This window comes from Zeus faber (assembly GCF_960531495.2).
Source record: "Zeus faber genome assembly, chromosome: 9".
NCBI classification, from domain to species: Eukaryota; Metazoa; Chordata; class Actinopteri; order Zeiformes; family Zeidae; genus Zeus; species Zeus faber.
The window spans coordinates 6,416,113-6,438,190 of NC_137197.1; the positions used below are offsets into that span (position 1 = coordinate 6,416,113).

General features: G+C 45.0%; 1 protein-coding gene across 1 annotated transcript; it reads right to left on the bottom strand.

Moving 5' to 3' along the window:
* Positions 1 to 1,532: 1,532 nt before the first annotated feature.
* Positions 1,533 to 11,749, bottom strand: brca2 (BRCA2 DNA repair associated). Its single transcript, XM_080007187.1, has 17 exons — positions 10,708 to 11,749; positions 10,405 to 10,497; positions 10,224 to 10,293; positions 9,241 to 9,740; positions 8,893 to 9,080; positions 8,526 to 8,713; positions 7,931 to 8,101; positions 6,954 to 7,323; positions 6,358 to 6,513; positions 5,754 to 5,901; positions 5,561 to 5,679; positions 4,759 to 4,960; positions 4,463 to 4,629; positions 4,108 to 4,246; positions 3,300 to 3,556; positions 2,993 to 3,136; positions 1,533 to 2,360 (listed from the first exon to the last, which is right to left on the bottom strand). The coding sequence occupies exons 1-17, from the start codon at positions 11,639 to 11,641 to the stop codon at positions 2,025 to 2,027; spliced, it is 4,182 nt and encodes a 1,393-aa protein (XP_079863313.1). The 5' UTR covers positions 11,642 to 11,749; the 3' UTR covers positions 1,533 to 2,024.
* Between the last annotated feature and the right edge of the window lie 10,329 nt (positions 11,750 to 22,078).

Below are 22,078 nucleotides of genomic sequence, written 5' to 3' on the forward strand. Positions count from 1 at the left end.
TCAGTTTTGATCTATATGCATGGGATTACATAGTGAAATTTCCCTTGTGGGGGATCAATAAAGTATCCATCTAGAAGAATCTTTAATCGTCACACAGCACACCACACACATGCACGCACACACACGCACATGCTAGACAGATGATAGATCTATTGATATATCATCTATCAATTTATCTATCCATCCATCTATCTATTCATATATCCTTCTATCTATCCATCCACCTATTTATCTATCCATCTCTCAATCTATCCTTCTGTCATCTATCTATCTATCCATCTACCTATCTATTTATCTGGCCATCTATCCATCCATATATCTGACCATATATCAATAAATCTATCCACATATCAATAAATCGATCCATCCATCTATAGACATTGCTGAATCCATTGCAGTTTAGTTGAGGTCTCTATTCTACTCAAATCTCGTTCATAAAATGTCACTTTGTAATTTTGGGAAGAGACGTGAGAGCGGGTTGAAAACACGTCGCACTGAGCCGTGGACATCTTAATGCGCTGCGGGGGTCAGATCTGGAATCCGGATTAAAAAAAAAAAAACAACAAAAACAAAAGCAAAAGGTTAAAAAAAAGAACCGACGCCAAGCCTCGCAAAAGCTGTGTCCGCGGGGCTAACGCGCCACTAGCATCGTGCGGCCACACGCTCCGTCCCGGACCGGCGCGAACGGCGCTTCCGCTGCGCTCCGAGACCACCAGACCGTCTCGGTCCAACGGTCGAACCCACGCGTCGACGCCCCCCGGGACCCCCGGGGCCCCCCGGGGCCCCCGGGGGCCGAAACGCGACCCGGACGCGCGCGCTTACCGTGTTCATCTGCGCACGCACATCGCGCGCTTTGAACTGAAAGCGAAACGAAGGCGCGTCGTGTTTACGGAAGTGACGTCATTCGGGCGTCAGAAATGGCGCGCGGTCGCCCCCGGCCGGCGGCTCCGCGCGGTCACGGGATTACATCTGCGTTACGTTACGTTACGTTACCTTAGCCCCGTCGATCGGAATTTGCAGGCAGCCCGAGCAAAACAGAACAGAATCAATCAGCTACCGGGTCCATCAAACTGCTCATCTGTGAATCATTTAGTCTGTGTTTTATTAAACCAGTTTCGCCTGTTTTATTTTCTCACGGTGCCTTTTTATTTTGACGCCGATCCTTGCCTGTTTTTAATGCAATTCATACTTTAAATTGATTTTATTGTTCTACATTTTACATGCACTTACATTACGAGTTATGAGTTACACATTATGAGTTGCAACACCTTTCGTACAGTTATGTACTGTATGAAAGGCGCTATACAAATAAAGGTTAATTTTATAATATCCTGATAAGTTATTATGACACCACTACACCATTTTTTGTAAATTGTATTTAGGATATGGATGAGAAAAGATCTGCAAAAAAACAGGTACAGTAAGTAGCACTTCATGTCGTATTATAGACTTGTTATATCAGGGCACTGGATACGAGAAGTACTTTCCACTTTCATTACTTGAAGTACCTTTGAGAGAAGATCAATGTGGTACTTACACTTTTACGAGGGCGATTCTACGTCAGGGTATATGTACTTTTACTTCAGTAAAGGATTTTAGTACTTCCTCCATCGCTGCTTTTCGTATCTTAAAAAAAATTTTTTTATGGGTGCACGCACGCACGCACGCACACGCACACGCACACGCACACACACACACAATTTAAATAATTCAAATTAGTGATAAAAGTTTATTAACTGTTCTAGATTAAAAGAACGGTGCAGACCAAAAAGCTGCATGTACTTGACGGACTCCAGCCTCAGTAGTTAATGTATACTTAGTATGCAGTATGTGTTTCAGATCCCAAACATCAGATAATGGAGCAGCATAACGTGAAGTAACTACTCTCCAACTCAATAGTCCGTCTCTTTAATCTAAACAGAAAAAACCCCAAATATCTACTAAAACATTCAGTCACTCCAGGGAACAAACTTATTTTCCTTCTCCGTGTATCACCACACACACCCTGCACTGTCATCTCAAAGTCAGTCGTGCAGTCCCTGAGTGTCAATCATAGCCAGTCCTTCATCGTTCTCCCACTCGTCCTCCACGGGCGGGGCCACCGGGGTCGCAGCAGCCTTTACGAGCGAGCTGGGCGTGGCCGACCTCCGAGGGGGGTTGAAGGTCTTGTTGACGCAGGGGGAAGCCCCGGCTCCCAGCGGGCCGAGCGGCGGGGGAGAGGGGATGTGGGACAGGAACTCCAGAGCCCTCCTCCTCCTGAGGGTTTTGGGGTCGGTGTTGTCAGAAGCGCTGGGCGCCGGGGGATTCCTGCCGAAAGGGGTGAAGGATCCCAAGCCTCCGGTCGACTGCCGAGGAGTTAACTGCAAGACAGAAGATTGCATCGCTGATCTAAAGGAAGCACCAATGCAGATGAGTGTTTGAGGTATACGGTCTGATACTGTGATCCTGTACCAGTGTAAAAAAAAGTCTCAAATGAAATGATTATGAAATTAAATAAGTCATTAACTGTTAAACAAATGATTGCGTTAACAACCTAATTTTTTTTAATTAATTGAATACCACTATGATAGCATAAGCATAAGATAGTGTCATAATACACATTCGACAAGAACCATTTATTGGCATTAGAACCTAAACATTTGACAGTTCATTTTCCTCAACTCAGTTTATGGAAATGTATAATTTGCTCCCTATTGATTGAAACATTAACTTGAAATTCCCCTGAAATATTAATGAAAACATAATTATTAAATCTTACGATTTAAAAAAATGATTGGGATAACTGCGATCAGGCGATTATGTAGTAATGATGACAGCTCTGATACTCTCAAGCATCAAGTTCTCAAAAATTGCCATTAGTGCCCTCGCACAAGTCAATAAAAAAGAAAAAAGAAAGGAGAACATCCGCATCTGTCCACATCTCAGTTTGTGTAGTCCGTGGAGTCACAATGAAAAAACAGCAACAAAACAAACTCAAAGGGCTCCAACTCACGCTGGTCGTCGTGTTCAGTCTTCCAAGCGTCCTGGAGCCTGGAGTCCTGGAGAGCAGCGATGGGGTGGAGACGGAGCTCCCTCCGTCAGTCTGGAGGAAGTGCGACAGCTTCTCCTTGCTGATCTCCAGGAAGTTCCCTGGACCCTGATCGAAGCAGGAAAAAGACTAGAAAGTAAAGACGGGAACCAGCAGAGACTTATTATTACAGTGAATTTATTTATTCTAATTTTAGGCCTTCATTTTTTCTGAAAGGGGGTTCAGACATTTTAATGACCTGCCTGTCTCGGAGTTACGGACCGGCGCCTACCTGGGCCACTTGTCTCAGTCTGGAGAGGGCTTCCTGGAGGTGAAGCTCTTTGGGGTTGGTGGAGAAGAGGCTCAGATCGCCAGCGTACAGGACGGGGAGGGGGGCGGAGGACCGAGCGCTCAGCTGGAGGTTGCTCAGCGCCATGAGCACCGCGGGCTTCACCAGGTCGTCCAGCCCTGACTGAGCCAGGGAGCTGAAGCAGCGCACTTTGACAAAGTTCTGCTTCCCGTCAACCAGGTACAGCACGGGCGAGGAACCTGCGTTCACACAAGGATCAGTGAAAAACACGGAAAAATGGATGCAGCTCCACAGACATAAAATCGATACTCCATAATGACTCAATTCTATTGTTTCAATTTCTGAATTGATTTGTAAATTGGAATATCAAAACTTTATGCAACAATTTTCCACTCAAAGTCACAAATGAATTGGAAATTTAAATTTCTGCATTATACCCCTTTCCCACTGCCAAAAACCCGGTAACACCTGAAACATCCCGCATTTGTCATTAGTCGGAAGGTAAAACCCGGGTTTCAGTCCAGAGTCAAATAACCCTGCAATAGACAGGTTTTTATCAGCTCCGATGTAAACAACACACCCAGGTCTATCCGCTAATTTCGGCCCCTTTACCTGCGCGATGCGAACAACCCGATTCTTTTGAATGTCTATTTTAGCGGGTTCACCCACGTTTAAAAAACCCGGGTATAAAATTTTTGGTATAAATATGGTATTAGACTGGATTTGTAATTGGTTCAACACTTAACAATAATCTGAATTGTTCAAATGAATTTGGAAAATCAAAACTTACTCTGAGTGTCAGCGGTAGAAATAACATATCCCACAAGGTCAACCTCGCCACACAGCGGCCGAAACTCAGGATTGTGGAAATCCAGAAAGTCACAGGACACCCTGGGTCGGAAATGTACCGACAGCCATTCCTGGGAGGCCTGGAACAGGAAGAGGCAACAAAAACAAAGCACAGAGCACATTACCAAGTGGGTTAGAACTACAATCAGTGTAATAAAATAAGACGAGGGGGACGACCAATAGTCGTCCCAAAAATATCAAATTATTGACAGAGGTATTTGTACAATAAACATTGTGATATTTGATTTTGTAATGCACAGCAGCTGTGAAGGACGGCCCGGGCGCTCCCTCGGTACCTGGACCTCCTGGAACTGGGTTTTCTTGGTGGCGGTGAGCTGGACGGCGGCACCGCAGGCCCGCTTCTTGCCTTCGGAGGCGCTGAGGTTGGAGACTCGGTAGCGTCCCCCCTCCCTCAGCAGCGCCCGCAGGTCCGCCGACGGCCTCCACAGGTTCAACAGGTAAACTGCAGAAGGCAGTATTTTATATAGTCTTTAAAAGCGACACGTAATAAAAATAACAATTTCTCCCAACACCATGAATTTCAGTTGTCGTGCTTCCAGACACATTAGTTTGACAGACATTATTCACACACCGTTGGCGCCCAGCGGGTCCCTGGAGTCTGCCATGCAGAGCTTCCACACGGGAGTCACGTCTCGTTTCGGAACGCTGCCCTGCTCCTCCTGCGCTTGCTCCAGGGCACGACGGCACTGCTCCTGCAGCTCAGCTTGGCGCTTCTCCACCAGAGAGCGCCTGTAGCTGTGAAGTGTCTCCAGTTGCTGATCACTCAAACAAGCCTGCGTGAAAAGTCGTTGAAGCAAACAAAATTAGTTTGACTGGAAACAAGGGAGACACACGGCATGATAGAATACGGTGCATACGAAAATGTGATCACTTATGCACTATAATTTTATACAACCGCGGTTTTCTCTGTGGGGCCTGGACCCACACTGGGGCAGTGAGGAGGTATTGCAGGAGACCGACTGGGTCAATTATTTAGAGCAAAATCTTTGTTGATGACTGAACAAATTGCATATTATACACTTTTAATGAAATGACATCATATATCATCTATTTTTGTTGTGTATTTTACATCCAGAAAAACGTACAGGAATTAAAAGGAGGAATACAAGGGCAAAACAGAAAAAAAAACCATATTTATTTAATGTTGTTGTGTTTAACTTGCAAATATGATAATTCTGGCCTAATTTCAAACCAACACCTAATTTTCCCACAACCTCAGGTTGGGACTAGCAAATCAGAACCTGCTTACCCTGCTAACACTTTCGTCCATCATGATTTGAAAATGAGGTTTGGGTTGAAAATGGGAAAAACTGCCTATTTATCTACTTGGTAGTAAGTGCAGCATTTAGCGGTAGAGCAGCAACGGAGACAACCTCCAGGTAAGACGGGTCGTTCTCCACAGCTTCATGCAACTCCTCTCCATCCCGAAGGTTTGCAACATCCTGACGACTGAGGGTTCGTCTCCTCCTGCTCCTGCATGGTTTGTTCTCACCTGCGAGATCAGCGGCTGTTAAAAACGACTATTTGACCGGGAATTTGACGTGGTGCTTAAAAAGCTTGCCCTACCATCGTCCCGCTTCTGAAACTCGGCGTGAATCTTGGCAAAGAGCGCCTCCATCGCCTTCTGCTTGCTGTTGTCGTATCGCCTGGCCTCCCTCTCCTCAGCGCGCGCAGTGCGAAACACAAAGCCTCCGTCTGTCTTCTTCTCCATCCACTAGAAAAAAACAAAACAAAAAAACAAGTCTTACAAGACAAATCACCTAGACCAAGGGCGCCCAACCATTTTTTCCCTAAGAGAGCCCCTAAATAAAAACCTGTTTTCAATCTGAGACACAAAATACTGTTTTTTCATGTATTCATTAGCGGTCAGCGGTCGTTTTTGTCTGAATTGGCTCTATTTTTTTAAGAGGTCCAGATTTTCCACCTCAACAAATTTAATGTAAAATATTATTTGATGAAACAAATAATATACTTGTAAAACAATGAAAAAGATGCACTAACACGTCCATATTCTTAGAAAATAAATTAATGAATAAACACTGCTCAACTTGAAGAATCTCAGCCGACTTAGGGGTTTCCGACGGACGATTTGACTCGCTGACCTTCAGGGGGCGGCCCTACAGCTTGCTGTTAGTAATAGTAAATAACACACAGTAGCACTAAGAGGCACCTGAGCAGGGTAGCTCCTCAGTATGATGACGTCCACGCAGCCCACAGAGCCTCCGCTGCTGTACAGGGACGACAGGGGCAGCCGGAAGGGCCGGGGGTCTCTGTGGAACCCGAGTTTAGCGTCCCACCGAGCTGGCCGGCTGCTATTGGCACAAACCTGAAAACATTTAGGGAGCAGCGAGTCAACCTGACAACTTGGTCGCGCGCTAGAGTTAGAACCGGGCGATATTGACAAAAGCAAATATCGTTTTTGAAGAACATCGATAACTTTTCAGTATTTTGGAGATTACTATTGGTGCAAGAAATATCTGAGAAGGAATCATTAGTAGTGTAGTGTGGATATTATGAGCAAGCAGGTAGAGGTACTGCTGAGACAACTAGAATAATCAGATTTCAGAAAATGGCTAAATGTAAACCTTAATGTAACGTAACCATATAGACATAATTCAACTATATCACATTATCACAATTACCAAAGTCCCAGACAATATCTACTCCCACATCACGATATTGATCATCGATATATAGCCCAGCCCTATGTAGAGTATTGAATGACCTGCAGATACTGTTCACAGTGAATTCTTTTGTAGTCCTCACCTTCAGCATGAGGGACTCTGGAGCCTCCAGAGGGGAGCAGCCATCTTGAGACCCCACCAGCTCCGCCCCGTGGACGATCAGCTTCCCTCCGACAGCCAGTCGCCTCTTGTGGAGCATGGTGGTGAGAGGAGCGTCCAGCTGGGCCTTGATGGCGTACCAGCCGTCCGACACCCAGACAATCCCAAGCGGGGACCCTGCCGCCAGCGTCCCAGTGTTGTGTGGGGTTTTGTGGATTTGCTGCCTGGCGGGGTCGTGACCCCAGGAGACCACCCCACAGACACATAGGACCAAGGTTTTGGCTGGAGTGTCGTCCCTTTCCGTGATCTTCCTCAGGGCCGGCCTGCGGCAGTGGTCCACTTCAACATCATATCTGACAAAACATTAAAAACCCTCTTTAATAATAACAATAAATAATAATAATAATAATAATAATAATAATAATAATAATAATAATAACAAAAAACAAAAACATACATTTTTTAATTGCCTTGTTTATGGTGCTGTTTTATAAAAGCGTTATAGGCTGTCTTGTTATACTGTTTATGACACGGCTCTACAGGTATCAGGGAGTTAAATGTAATACTACTTAAGACCTTTTTAAGACAAATTTTAACAAAATGTAAGACAGATTTCCATACAAATTGTCTCTCAAGTATTAGGTTCAGCGGTAGGTTTCAGATTTGACAACATCAGAAATATTTACTCCGAGGCCGAACAACTTTCCTTATTTTGAAAATATAAAAATAAAATAAAAAATACAATTAAATAATATAAAATCAGTATAAATAAAAATGTTCATGTTGAAATGAAGAACTCAAATTTCTTATGTATGTACAGTTTACCACGTAAAACTGAATTGAAGACATTTTAAGGCCCTGCAGCCTTGCTGATACAGTGTTGTAGTGCTCCATCTTGTTGGATATTGCTGAATGAAGACAGACATCCACAGACACATACTGGGGTATGGTCACACACACCTGTATTTCAGCTGAAGGAGAATTTGCTCGGGGGTGAGACAGAGACCACCCATGGTCGCAGGAAACGACCGCTCCATGGAGGCCTGCTTCCAGACGACCCAGCGGTAGTGATTGTGCACCCACTCCTCGCTGATCAGTTTAGGGTCGACTCCTGGGGTGTCGCATAACGCTCTGAAGGCGGTGGAGGGACAATAGCAACACGTTTACCGATATTACTAATGCACCAAGTTGTCTCATATCGTCAAGTTTGAGCTTAAATGAAGACCGGCATTTTTATATGAAAAATGAACAGAAAATCCTCCATCCATTTAATATTTACGATATTAACGAAACGCAAGATTATTTGCAAAATACTTGTGAACGTAAAATGCATTTAAAATTCTTACATTTATATTTTGTAGCCTGGTGACATTCTGAAACTAATAGATGTATCTAAGGTAGTTTCATTTTTTTTACTTTTTGAAAGCATACAATTTAACAGCCTTAAAGGTCAGACTCAAAATTTCAGAAGAAGTGGTATCGGTGCAACACTTGTCCTCTTTATTAGACCAATATATGTCAATTTCCTTCTCCATGGAAACATACTCGGTCCTACCTGTAGAACTCTCCCTTGCCTACAGTCCCGTCGTCACTAGGGATTAACCATCCTCCGTCAGCGACCTGGACACCACCTCCTTCCGTGTACACCTCCCGCTTGAAGAATTGTCGGCAGCTGAAGCGAAAAGACTCCGCGGTCTCACTGGTGACGTCAGACACTTGCTGATTTACTCCATATCCATACAGCTAAAGAAAAAAAAAAAAAAAAAAAAAAGGTGAATCAAAATGAGTGTCACACTCAAATCCCACTGAAAGGCGCAGTGCAATAGTGCAAAGCGTATATAGAGAGCATAATTTATACTGTATTCGTTGCCCAGCCGGCTCTCATTAAACCCGCCAAAAACCAAGTACAAAGCTGCTCCCACCTCTTTCTGAGAGTACTGGGCCGGGCACCAGCCACTCACTGCAGCCCTCAGAGGGATCCTCTCCACTCCTGAGCTTTTAGCGAGGAATAAACTTCCCGGTAGGGGTTGTATGGTTTGACGCTTCTTTTTTCTGATCTTCATGTCCTGCATATCCCTTGCAAGCTGAAAGTTCTGTAAATCCGGAGCCGCTGTAAATAGATTTACGTCCCATGAACATTAGATCCTAGCTGAATGAACCCCTCTGGGGAGATTCAACCCATTACAGTGAAAAGACAGAAAGATTATCATAATTATTCCAATAGATAATGTTACGCTAGTAATGTTACAATTGTCATAGTCGATGGTTACCTTGACCTCCGGACTCCTTCTCTTCCACATCTGATCCTTCTGCAGCCGACATCTCCACTCCATGGTCAGAAGGAAGGTTTTGATCACTCTTAACCATTTCAACATTACATGAGACGGGAGTGTGAATCTTCTCTTCGGCCCGACTGTCCGTCACTCCAACGGGGTTTTTCGTTTTTGCACTTGGTGAGACAAAGGTGCTGATTTTAGCAGGTAATACATTGGGGCGACGCCGTTTGTCTTCGATGGACTCTGGTTTACTGGAGCCCACTTGGACAACAGGTGGCTTTTTAAAGGGAGGGACAAAAGCAGCAGGGCTCCTTGCGGCATCCCGTGGATTCTGACAATTCTTGACAATCTCTGTCCTGAAACTCCTCTGGAATGGGGGAATGAATACCGGCGCCTTGGAACAGGAAGGTTTGCCATCCCCGGGGTTTGGATGCAGTCTTGCTAGCTGCAGAGCTGTGTTTTGCGCTCTGGGTTCCACAAAGTTCTTTCCGTGTCTGTAAAATGAGAAACAAAAAAAACAAGGTTGAGATCAGTCTGCCGAGAGCAGTGGTTCTAAACTGGTCTAGTTTCGACATTTGTTTTTAGCCATGAAGTCATGACCCAAACATATTTAAAATTTTGACCATTCTACTTATTATTCACAGTGCTTTGGTGCGCGTTAAGAACACAAAACAAAGAAAAAACGCAGCAATGGCTAAAACCCTAATTAAATTAAAAGCCATTGAAACAATAGCCACTAATTTTGTGAGTTTGCAAAAAAATAAAAATTCTGGACAGCAATGCAATACAAAGAGGCCTTATGATAATATGAGGAAAATAGCATGTAAACCATTGAATCGCTTTGCCATTGTTTTGACAATGTTGTGTTCACGGTTCGCTCAAAAGCGACACACGACCCAGTTTTAGATCAGGACCCACAAGTTGAGAAGCACTGGTCAAGAGCCGACTGCATGTCGACATTTTGCAGAGGCTTTTACCTGTTTGGTTTTGTGATGACTGGTTGAAGGGGGACGTTATACTTGAAAGCCCTCCTGTCTTTCATCACACCTTTATTGAGCAAAAAATATATATTAAAAAAAACAAAAAACTTTTGTTACGATTAGAACATTGGAGGACAAACATGGGCTACAGAAATGTAAAGCTTAGTGAGTAATTTACCATGTGAGCAGCTTTTAGCTGGCTGAAGAGCTCCTGCCCTGTCCACAGTTCTGTCAAATTCTTCCAATAACCGTCTTTTTAGGGGAGGTTGGTCTGGATCATAGAGAAATAACCTTTATAACCTTAATTGTAAAACACCAAATACTAGATCATCAATTCTAGAATCACCATTTTTGTTCTCATGAATAAAAATCATACAGAAGTCGCACATTATGTCAAAAGTAAATGTTCAGCATTTATAAATATTTATCATTCATAATAACAACCTTTAAACAGTTTTCAATTGCTAAGGTTACCACTTACGGTTCAGATCTGTATCTTCCACTGGTCTCTTCCATGGTCCACTCCCTGACGGTACAGGTGCTTTGCCGGGGTCAGTATTTGATTGGATCTGCATTTTTTCCAACGTCATGGGAACGCTCTCACCGGTTAGGTCCTTGCTCTCCAACAAGGCCTTGGCACAGTCAACAACTTCTTGCGCATATTTCCTCTGCTGAGTGACAGTGCAGCCAGTTAGGTGGAGTATTTCCAAGTTGAGCAGGGAAGACCCCTCCGCCTTCAAGAACTGATGCGTCTCGTTTTCACAGTCTTCCGGCATTGCATCTTTCACACTCAAAGCACGAAGGGCTGCAGAATCAATATTTGTATTTTTCTCTGCATATCTATCACAGGGATACTCTGTGCTCAGGGGTGTGATTTCATCCACTTTGGACTCAAACGTTCCTTCCTGTGGTTTTTCCGACAGGCAATTGTCATTGCGAGTAGCCGTGTTAAAACTGCAGTCACTTCCAACGGAAATTCTGCCTTCCTGAGCACCGATTTCCTGAACAGGCACACGTTTCCCAGTGCCTGTGGTGAGATCTGGATAGGGCTGCGCTCCTGCCACAGTCCCCCCACACTTTGTTGAGGAAGTCACGGAGCTGAATGAGGAATCAGCAAATTCATTTAAAAGTTGCTTTGTTTTTGGAAGATTTTTGCCCGAGACATGGGCTTTTGTCCCTTTTGCAGTTGAGAAATAACGTTTGTTTTCATCATCATCATCATGTTCAGTGTGATTCTCCTTTATTGTGCTTGAAAGGGCAGAGATCTCTGGATTGCAGCTTACATCTTTGAAAAGAGCTTTTGCTTTCTGTAAGGCCTCGGCAGAAACTGCAACCGGCTTACCACTGGCTGCTGAAAAAGCACACATGTTTTTCTGTGGGTCATTGCTTTGAGTGTTGGCATGCACATTTCTCATACCAGTTTGACCCTCGACGCTGTCTTGACCCAACAGGTCTTTTGCTTTTTGAAGGGCAGCTGCCAAAGTGGCAACTCCTTTTCTATTGGGAGACTGAAATCCACAACTCTGTTTTGGTGGAACGCCATTTGGACCATTGGGTCGACTGATGACTGGGTTCTCATCCTCGAATGCATCACATTCATTTAGAAGGGTCTTTGCCTTTGTCAGTGCAGCGTCAGTCACAGTTACTTTCTTTCCACTGGCTGTGGAGAAACCCTCGCCATGGCTCAACCCACCGATGATACTTGAGCCAACATTTGTTGAAAGTTTGCCTGAGGGGGAAGGGCCGGGATGTCCTGTTGAACATCGCCTGTGAGTCGAGACAATATTTGGTGGCAGTGAAATCTGGACCGAACTGTCAATATCCCGTTTTTCATATTCAAATGCATCGCATTCACTCAAAAGAGACTTGGCTCTTGTCAGTGCGTCAACAGTCACAGATACGGTTTTTCCACTCGCTGTACAGAAACCTGTTTGATTGGGCGATTCACTGTTGACACATGAACCAGTATATTTTAATGCTGAGCCTGAAGGCAAAGGGAGAAGCTTTGACTTGGATGATGGTTTTATATGGATAGAAACAGACTGTGTCACAGTCATTGGCTTTTTAAAGTCACTGTCCACAGCTTGCTCTTTGTCCTGAGGTAGCTCTTTTGCATACTTTGCAGAAGGGGTAGCATTAGCATTTTCTAATTCAGTACACACTATGGGAGGTTGCTCAAAACTACTGGCTCTTATCCCCACATTTTTAAAGCTGCTGCTTTTGAGGCCTCTTCCTCCAGTGACATGTACAATATTACCCTTTTGGTCTTTAGGTCCAATGCAATTGCTGCTTTCAGCTGCATCCAGGTCTCTGAAGAGTCGGTTTGCGCCTTCAATAGCATTTGCTGAAATTGTAATTCCTTTCCCACTGGCCATCTCAAAACCATTTTTCAGCCCGCTGCATGTAATTGTGCCAAATTTGCAGTTTTCAAGTTCCTTGCATTCAGTAGTATGGCCGGTCACAGTGGGAAAGACCTTTTCAATTCTCTCCTCAGCGTCCAGATCTGTGGACTTGCGAGCAGAATCCTTACAACAAGTGTTCTCGACCATGTTGTCATCAGCAGAGCGTTTGTCCTTGGTTTCTGTGTTATTCGCTACAGATGACTTGCTGTGTGACATCTTAGGTTTTTCAAGGTTATTTTGTGCACTATCGTAGCCGTCAGCAGTGGCTGTGATTGTCAAAGGACCGTCCTCTAGATCTGCAAACAGAGCTTTGGCTTTGCTCAGACACTTCTTTGAAACACTCAAAGAATTTCCTCCAGCAGTTTTAAAGCCCAGGGCAAATTCAAGAGGGTATTCTGCCTTAGACTGTCCACTTGTGCCTACATTATTTTCAAGTTCATCCGGCACAGAATTGGGACTGACATCATTGTGACGTTTGGTGTTGCTGGCATCTGTACTCCTTTTACACTGGGAGGATGTGCCAGCTGATTTTGTCCCAGTGGTCAACTCCCTCTTCCCGTGCAGGATTGAGATGTTTTCGTCGGACGTCGTTGTTGTCACGCGGTCCTTTTCCGCATCACAACTGAAACTGTCATTGAAATCTACACCAGTGAAAAAGTCAAGGTCTAATTCTGTTTCTGTTGCCTTCATAGAGGGATTACCATCTAGAGGACGTTGGTTTGGTTTCACGGGTTTGAACTGTGTAAATTCAAACTGGGTATTGGCTTCCTCTAAAAGGCTGCAAAGCTCAGTAACGTCGGCCTTCTGCGACGCTGTCAACGGATTTGGGATTCCCTCACCCTCTCTCTCTGAAGAGGTCGAATGGGCTAAATCTGAAGGAATGCTTTGCTTCGATTCAGTAGTCAGGTCACAGTCGCCTTCATTGATATCGTCGTATTCAGCGAGTTTCTCACTTATCGGGTTTTGATCCTCAACCTCTTTAAACAGATCCTTTGCTCTTTTCAGATTGACGGCGGAAATCTTTATGCCCCTATTTGAAGCTGTTTTGAAACCAGAGATATTCATCGGAGGTAAAACAGAAGTTCTATCCTCTGGCATACTGGCATTCATTTCGATATTCTGTTCATCGGAGTCTGTCTTATTGTCATTTCCTTTCACCCCCGTCCTGCAGGCTAGGTCGCCCGACTTCTGCTTTTGCACCGACACACTGCTGGACAACTTTGAGTCGGGTAGATTTCCCTCCATGTGATCTAAAAGTTCCCTTTCCTTCTCTTTGCTTAAGGGGGAGAAAGGGACCGGTCTCTGGAGCCCAGCGCTAGAACCATGCAGCGGCTGACGTTGAGGGTCTTTTCCGGAGCGGATGGGGATGGGTGACGCTCTTGTCATTTCAGCAGCATCAGCTGTGTAAGACCGGAACTCACTACTGTGCACCGCGCTAACATTTCCATTGGTGGAATGCACATGAATTTTATCACGAATGCTGCTCCAGTCTTGGTGAGAGCTAGTTTCCCCTGGACTTGGTTTCGGCTTGGTTGACAGTTGTTTGTTTCTCTTCCTTAGCGCTGACAAGCAAGTGGAAGGAGAGAAGGCGTACCGGGGAGCGTCTTCTCCAACCTTCCCTGGTTGATGAACTTCCGACATCTGAGTGAAGTCTTGGGCAAAAACTCTGCAAAGCTGAGACATGTCAAGATCCTGGTTGTTCTCTGGCACCAAGGAAGCGAGGCTGTCTGCGACTGGATTTCCCCGTTTTTGATTCTTGGCAGACCCATCAAGCATGTTAATGCTGGGATTAAAATGCTGTACTTTATCTGAGGTGCGTTCCCTCTGCCTCCCATTCAGCTCTTGTTCTAAACAAAAACACAAATAAAACAATGAACACAAGGAAAAAAAAAAGACTCCTCTACATAATATTCTTCCCTGTTTCATGGTGTTAATATGTTTTACATGTAGTGAGTGCTGTGCCTCTATGTGTTATGTTTTGTTGTGTAATCTCTGAAATTGTCTGCCGCTTTCTTGGCAGGTTAACGATGAAAAATACCTTTTGAATCGCAATGAGATTAATCTAGTAAAATAAAAGGCATGCAACATACCAACCTGCTCATCAGGAGCAATTATGAATTCAGTGTATTGCTCAAGGACATTTTTAAAATGCTACCAGGAGGAGTCGGGAATCAAACCAGCCATTTGCCAGTTACTAGAAGATCCACTGTATCTCCTGAGCCACTCCCTTCCCATAAACCAATATTTACAGAGTTAAAATAAGGAAATTATAGTAATCATCAAACCACTTACCTGACACGGTATCCCCAGGTGGTACTTTAACATTCTGAGTTGTCTTGTCCTCTGTTTGCACTTGGGGTTTGGAACTCTGAACAGTGTATATGAATCGTCTCTTTTTCTTACTGAAACCAGGGTCCGTTTTTATCGATGTGCTTATTAGTTGGTCGGCATCGGATTTACTCTCCGGCTGTTTGGCCGACTCAGCGCGGCGGGGCGTATTCAAAGCACAATGAGAGATATCAGATAAACTAATCGGAGACCACTGAGCGACTAAAGCATCATCAGCCTTCATCTCACTTCCTTTTTGTGGGGAAGACGGAGCCTCGCCGCACTCATCAGCATCTGGTCTCTGTCCGTCCTTTTCTTCAGTGGCCTCCACCAGTTTAGCCGTCGGTGAATCCGGAGCGCGACATCCTTGTTCTTTTGAGACATTTTGCCTCCTTTTGATTCTGTCCTTGGCTTTGACTCGCCGTAAGGTCGAGCTACTGTTGGTGAAGAATATGGAGAGGACATTTTCGGCTCCTTCTAGAACGCTCGCCACCGTGCTGCGAATTTCTTGATCGTGGATTGCGTCCGGCAGGGTCTGCTTCCAGCTGCTGTTGCTCCGGTCCAGCGGCGACTCGGGGGAATCGGGGGACTTTCCACCCTGGCAGCCGACAACTGTTGATTTCAGATGTACAGCAAAGATTATTACATCAAGCCACACAATCTAACTAGAGTCGTAACCGTCACAATTATTACATAATCGCCTGATTATTTGAGCTTCAATCGATTCGAGAATCATGTTTACGTCCACCTTCCCGGGGAATTTTAAAACCAATGTTAAACCAAATAAATGTTGCAATAAATAGGAAGCAAATAAGGCACGTTTCCATCAGTAGGGTTGAGATAAATTAACTGTGTACCGCAATTTTACGTACAATCTCAACCGCTAGATCTTCTGCAATATGTATCATTACACTATTATAGGTTTATATTATGACAGTTGCATACAATGAACGAAAAAGGCAATTTAATTGTTAATTGCATTTATTTGTATGCCATCAAATGTCATGATTGTGACAGCCCTAAAACAAACTGATGGGGGAAGGCAATACCTGTAGCTACCCAATCGTCTAAGAGTTATAGCTACACATTGCATTGCATTTTTCACACATCCAACTTAACAGAATGCTTAACAGAATAGTTCCAGAATGACAGGCAAAATGATTTACAAAAAAAATATTAAAATCTGGATTAACAATGGTGATTTATTAGATTAGGAAGCAGAAGATGTCTGGGAATGACATCTCAGACCACTGAGTGCTTGTCCACTCAGGGCACTGCTCCGTGCCATCCTTGCAGAGTACATGTGAACAACTTACCTTGTTGATTGTTGGCCTCGGGGCTCCTATTGGGAGACGGCACGTTGACTCCAGACACATTGGAAAGGGAAGGGAAGAGCTTCCGCACAATCTAAGAATTGAAAAATGGTAGTCCACTCCAGCATAACTGTAACTCTAAGGTTAAAACTAGAGACGTACCAATACCAAGTACCGTGGACTCAGTTGTTACTTGCCGATACAGAGTACTGCAATTTTCAGTTCAACTAAAAGTGAGATCAGTGTCTTTGAAGAAGTGTGCATTATTTTCAGTAATTTATTACATAGCAAATTATTAAATTCAGTTATTACTCACTGCTTTAATAAAAAAAAAAAAAGATGTAGCAAAAAAAACAGAAACTCAATGCATTCTTGTAAAGATTAAATACAGAACTCACAACAACATTTTCTTCCGACAAGTTCACCGGACAGGGACTTTCCTGGGTTTTAGCTGTGGAAGTCAGCAGGAACATCAAACATTAATAAAAAGATAAGAATCTCCGTGAATTAGTAAAATACTACCACTACTACATGCGTTGCAGTTACATAATAATACAAGAGGCCCTATTTTCTCATTGAATATTTTGTAGACGTGGTGGTTTTTATATTTTGGATATATAACCTTCCGTATGGTCCTAATACTGCTCCAGTGATCTCCACGGGCGAGATTCAACCTCTACATCGGGCAGCCGAAGCAAAATAAAAGCATCCCTTGGAACTGCATTTTAACCCCTTCTTATTAATATAATACTGCTTTACCCATTACGTCAAGAACTTGAACTTGAAGAAGTGAATTATTTTTCTTGTCTACTTCCTCTAGCTGCACTTGCTGGTACTGTTGTTGCTGTGGCACTGCAGTTGGATGCACGTAGCGTAAACACAGAGAGGGATGTGCTTACACAAGATGATGGTGGATGGCACAGGTGTATTCAGCGAACTGGTCCATGAAAAGTCAGGATCAATCCGCGCACCGAGACTTTCTGTTATGTGCTGGACAGATGCAGCCTTCAAAAATCATAATGAATACAAAAGAAATGTTAGCAGGAGTAAATTAATTGGCCATTTAATGATACATCCTCGCTTACAAGAAATACAGCAAAGATGGAAACGTTGGAAGAGAAGAACTGACTTACTATCGATTTTAGGGGCGTATCAAGCAGTTCTGCATGGACAACAGCAAAACAAAACATGAAAATCTCAACAACATGGCGGACAAGGAGGAGAAAGCACTACTATTTAACTTACCCAAGTCATCTGGAGGGTGCACTCTCATAAAATAATTGGTAACTGGTGTACTGAAAGAAGAGATAAAGTGAAAATAACTGACTACAGTAACGTACTGCAAGCAATATTATAAATAAAATGTATCTTAAAATTAGTTGTTCATACAGTGAACCACTGAAAATAGCAAATATCCAAAATATGGCAAAATCCTGAAAAAAGTAATTCAAGAGTCATTTAAGAGGCCAGCCACGCTTCCATGCCAACTGATGATTGTGACTTAATGTTAAGACTAGTGGACAATTCTTATAAACGCATTTTACTGCACCAAAGACAAATATAAGTTGAACTGTGCTGACTGCAGAACCAAAGTACAAAAGAGAACATATGATGAAAATATACTACAAATGCAAATCAACAAAGCACTCACTGTTCTGCAGGCCGGAAAAGGTGAGGAGTTGTGGCTGCCCACGGAAGAGTTTCTTTCTCTGAAAATGACAAGTAGCCACACTTTGTTTGTAGATGAAACCTCAATGAAGACACCCAGCATAACGGCAAAGGTCTGTTATTTGGCAGTAGAAATGGCAGTTCAGAATCGCTATTGAATAAGCAACGGTGCTAAAAAATCAGATAGATCTCATTTTAAAATGTTTGAATCTTTTAGACTGCGAATGTTCACCTTGGCCAGGGGAGAATGCCTGGTCACCCGGTGTGTCGGGTGAAAACACTGTACAGCGTCTAAAAACCTTTGGCGTGGAAAAAAGCTGACTGTCCACCGATCCGCCCTTAAATCGCGTTTTGAGCGTCCCGTCTTGATCAGATATCTTCGCGCTTTCTTCCTTTGGTCCCTTTCGTCCTTCGTCGGACGCGTTGGTTGTCAGCACGTCAAACCAGGCGGGGTCCAGCGGTCCCAGTTCTAAAGTGAAAGCCAATGGGAGGTCAGTACGAAACACGGGATGAGCGTTGCACGGCTCTAAAGCTGCACTGACACAGCAGTTATGGTGAGACCACGCGAGGCAAAGTGACATCAATCAACCCAAAACGGTCCTTTGTTTAAACTCACGGTCCCATATTTGATCCTTAAATGTGTCGAACATGTTCCTGGAAGGTGTGTCCATCCCACGTGGTTCCGCTCACCGCCAAAGTCAGCTGGAGGACAGACCTGTCAGGGTGAAATTGTCTTTTTACCTGACCTGACTGTGAGAGCAGTGACTGGTGTCATTACACTGTGTAAAAACAAACAAACAAAAACAACAACAACAACAACAAACCAGTGTCATTGTCTGTACCACACTGTTTTTGGGGTCATCTTATATTATCTCAGGATGAGTCCAACCAATGACCAAAGTCATTGCTGGTTCGAGTCCTGCAATGTGATCATCTGTTAGAACTTCCAATTTCCATGTTTTTATTGATGTATTTTATTTGCTGTGTAAAGCACTTTAAATTGCCATTGTGTACTGTGCTATACAAATAAACTAGAGGCATTCCACCACATTCAGAGGAAGGCTACCTTAAGTGCTATTTTCCCCAAAGACGTAGTTGCTAATTACATTAAAATATTATAAGTTCGTTAATTAAAGTTATCTCACTGCTTACTGATGAGATGCCAATAACCACATCAGCCAAAAAGTCCAGATAACGAGCAGACAACTGACAGGTGTGTGTGGTCACTGGATCCAGTCTGAGGCCATCAACACAAGAGACATTCTGCCTTGAGGTGGTTTCAACTCACCATAACGGCGTTGCTAAGTTGTGTCCGTCATGCCGCAATGGCAGCGACGACAATTTAAATGCCCGTGCGAAGGCAGACAAACTGCTACGAAGCTCTTTTGCTACACTTCACTCGCTGAACTCCAATGCTAAAGCTAAAGCTAAGGCTAAAGCTGCTAGCCCTGCGGATCTGAACCTCCCGCCCACCGGGCTGACCGGGAGCTCCATTTCCGTTTCAAAGTAAAAGTCCTCACCGCAACTCAATAATTCAAGACTCGGACACTGGAGGTAAACAGATGGAGGTAGAATGGGGAAAGGGAGGGGGTGTGGTTAGTGGTGGTGGTGGTGGTGGTGGTGTTGTTGTTGTTGTTGGATTTAAAGTCTTAATAATCAGTAAAAAAAAATTGTTGGTAAAAAATGTCTGTACCTCACATCCCTATTATAACGTATATATTCTGTTTGTCTTCGTTGTGTCTATATTATTATTATTATTATTATTATTATTATTATTAGTAGTAGTAGTAGTAGTAGTAGTAGTAGTAGCACTAGTAGTTGTAGTAGTAGTAGTAAATGTAATAGTAGTAATAGTAGTAGTAGTAATAATAGTAGTAGTATTAATAGTATTAGTAAATAGTAGCAGTAATAGTAGTAGTAGTAGTACTAGTAGTGGTACTAGTAGTCGTAGTACCAGAGCTCCCTTCCAAAGTAAAAGTCTGTATCTCGTAACTTAAATATTTTTTTTCTGTGTTTGCCTTTATGTGCAAAAATGAAAAGGAGAAGTGCAAAACAAGATGGTTTAGTTATTACTACGGTTTCACATTGTTGTTATATTATTAATTGTGTTGCTGTTGTGTTGAACTGGTTCTACAACCACATAAAACCTTCATAACAGACTGGGATCCATGGGACAGAGGGACGTCCATCCCGGTCGGTGTGTGACTGAACAAGCAGCTCCAACGTGGGATGAAGGTCAGTGAAAATAAAGGGATGGAGGTCATTAAATACCATGAGGAGGAGGAAGAGGAGGAGGAGGAGGAGGTGAAGGAGAAGAAGAGAAGGGGAGAGGAGGAAGAGGATGGTGAGAGGAGGAAGAGGAGGAGGAGGAGGGTGAGAGGAGGAAGAGAATGAGGAGGGTGAGAGGAGTAAGAGGAGGAGGAGGGTGAGAGGAGGAAGAGAAGGATGAGAGGACAAAGAGGAGGAGAACGGTGAGGGAGGAAGAGGAGGAGGAGGAGGGTGAAAGGGGGAAGAGGAGGAGGAGGGTTAGAGGAGGAAGAGGAGGAGGAGGGTGAGAGGAGGAAGAGGAGGAGGAGGAGGGTGAGAGGAGGAAGAGGAAGAGGAGGAGGAGGGTGAGAGGAGGAAGAGGAGGAGAAGGAGGAGGATGAGAGGAGGAAGAGGATGAGGAGGGTGATAGGAGGAGAGTGAGAGAAGGAAGAGGAGGAGGAGGAGGAGGGTGAGAGGAGGAAGAGGATGAGGAGGGTGAGAGGAGGAGGAGGAGAGTGAGAGAAGGAAGAGGAGGAGGAGGAGGAGGAGGGTGAGAGGACAAAGAGGAGGAGAATGGTGAGGGAGGAAGAGGAGGAGGAGGATGAGAGGAGGAAAAGGATGAGGAGGGTGAGAGGAGGAGGAGGGGGAGAGTGAGAGGAGGAAGAGGAGGAGGAGGAGAGTGAGAGGTGGAAGAGGAGGAGGAGGAGTACGGTGAGGGAGGAAGAGGAGGGGGAGGAGGGGGAGGGGGAAGGGGAGGAGGAGGAGGAGGAGGAGGATGAGAGGAGGAAAAGGATGAGGAGGGTGAGAGGAGGAGGAGGAGAGTGAGAGGAGGAAGAGGATGAGGAGGGTGAGAGGAGGAGGAGGAGAGTGAGAGGAGGAAGAGGATGAGGAGGGTGAGAGGAGGAGGAGGAGAGTGAGAGGAGGAAGAGGAGGAGGAGGGTGAGGGGGAAGAGAGGAGGAGGAGGAGAGTGAGGGGAGGAAGAGGAGGAGGAGGAGGAGGAGGAGGATGAGAGGAAGAAGAGGAGGATGAGAGGACAAAGAGGAGGAGAACGGTGAGAGGGGGAAGAGGAGGAGGAGGAGGAGCAGGAGCAGGAGAGTGAGATGAGGAAGAGGAGGAGGAGGAGCAGGAGGAGGAGGAAGAGGATGAGGAGGGTGAGAGGAGGAGGAGGAGAGTGAGAGAAGGAAGAGGAGGAGGAGGAGGAGGGTGAGAGGACAAAGAGGAGGAGAATGGTGAGGGAGGAAGAGGAGGAGGAGGAGGATGAGAGGAGGAAAAGGATGAGGAGGGTGAGAGGAGGAGGAGGGGGAGAGTGAGAGGAGGAAGAGGAGGAGGAGAGTGAGAGGTGGAAGAGGAGGAGGGTGAGAGGAGGAAGAGGAGGAGGGTGAGAGGAAGAACAGAAGGAAGAGAGGACAGAGGAGGAGTACGGTGAGGGAGGAAGAGGAGGGGGAGGAGGGGGAGGGGAAGGGGAGGAGGAGGAGGAGGATGAGAGGAGGAAAAGGATGAGGAGGGTGAGAGGAGGAGGAGGAGAGTGAGAGGAGGAAGAGGATGAGGAGGGTGAGAGGAGGAGGAGGAGAGTGAGGGGAGGAAGAGGAGGAGGAGGATGAGAGGAAGAAGAGGAGGATGAGAGGACAAAGAGGAGGAGAACGGTGAGAGGGGGAAGAGGAGGAGGAGGAGGAGGAGCAGGAGAGTGAGAGGAGGAAGAGGAGGAGGAGGAGCAAGAGGAGGAGGAAGAGGATGAGGAGGGTGAGAGGAGGAGGCGGCTGGAAACCACTTCCTTACCACGTGAGCTGACCGGGGCTCAGGGGGAGCCAGTCAAACCCCGGAGCAGCGCACCGGCAGCCCGGGCTCACTCATCCCGGGCTCCAGCGCCACCGGAGCAGCGCACCGGGCGGCGGG

Excerpts from the sequence above, each read along its gene's own strand:
- brca2 (XM_080007187.1), bottom strand. The coding sequence starts at position 11,641 with ATGAGAAATGTGCATGCCAACACTCAAAGCAATGACCCACAGAAAAAC. Across the intron at positions 4,247-4,462 it reads CCCAGTTCCAGGAGGTCCAG|GCCTCCCAGGAATGGCTGTC; the intron begins GTACCGAGGGAG and ends TTCCTGTTCCAG. Across the intron at positions 2,361-2,992 it reads GACTGAACACGACGACCAGC|TTAACTCCTCGGCAGTCGAC; the intron begins GTGAGTTGGAGC and ends TCTGTCTTGCAG.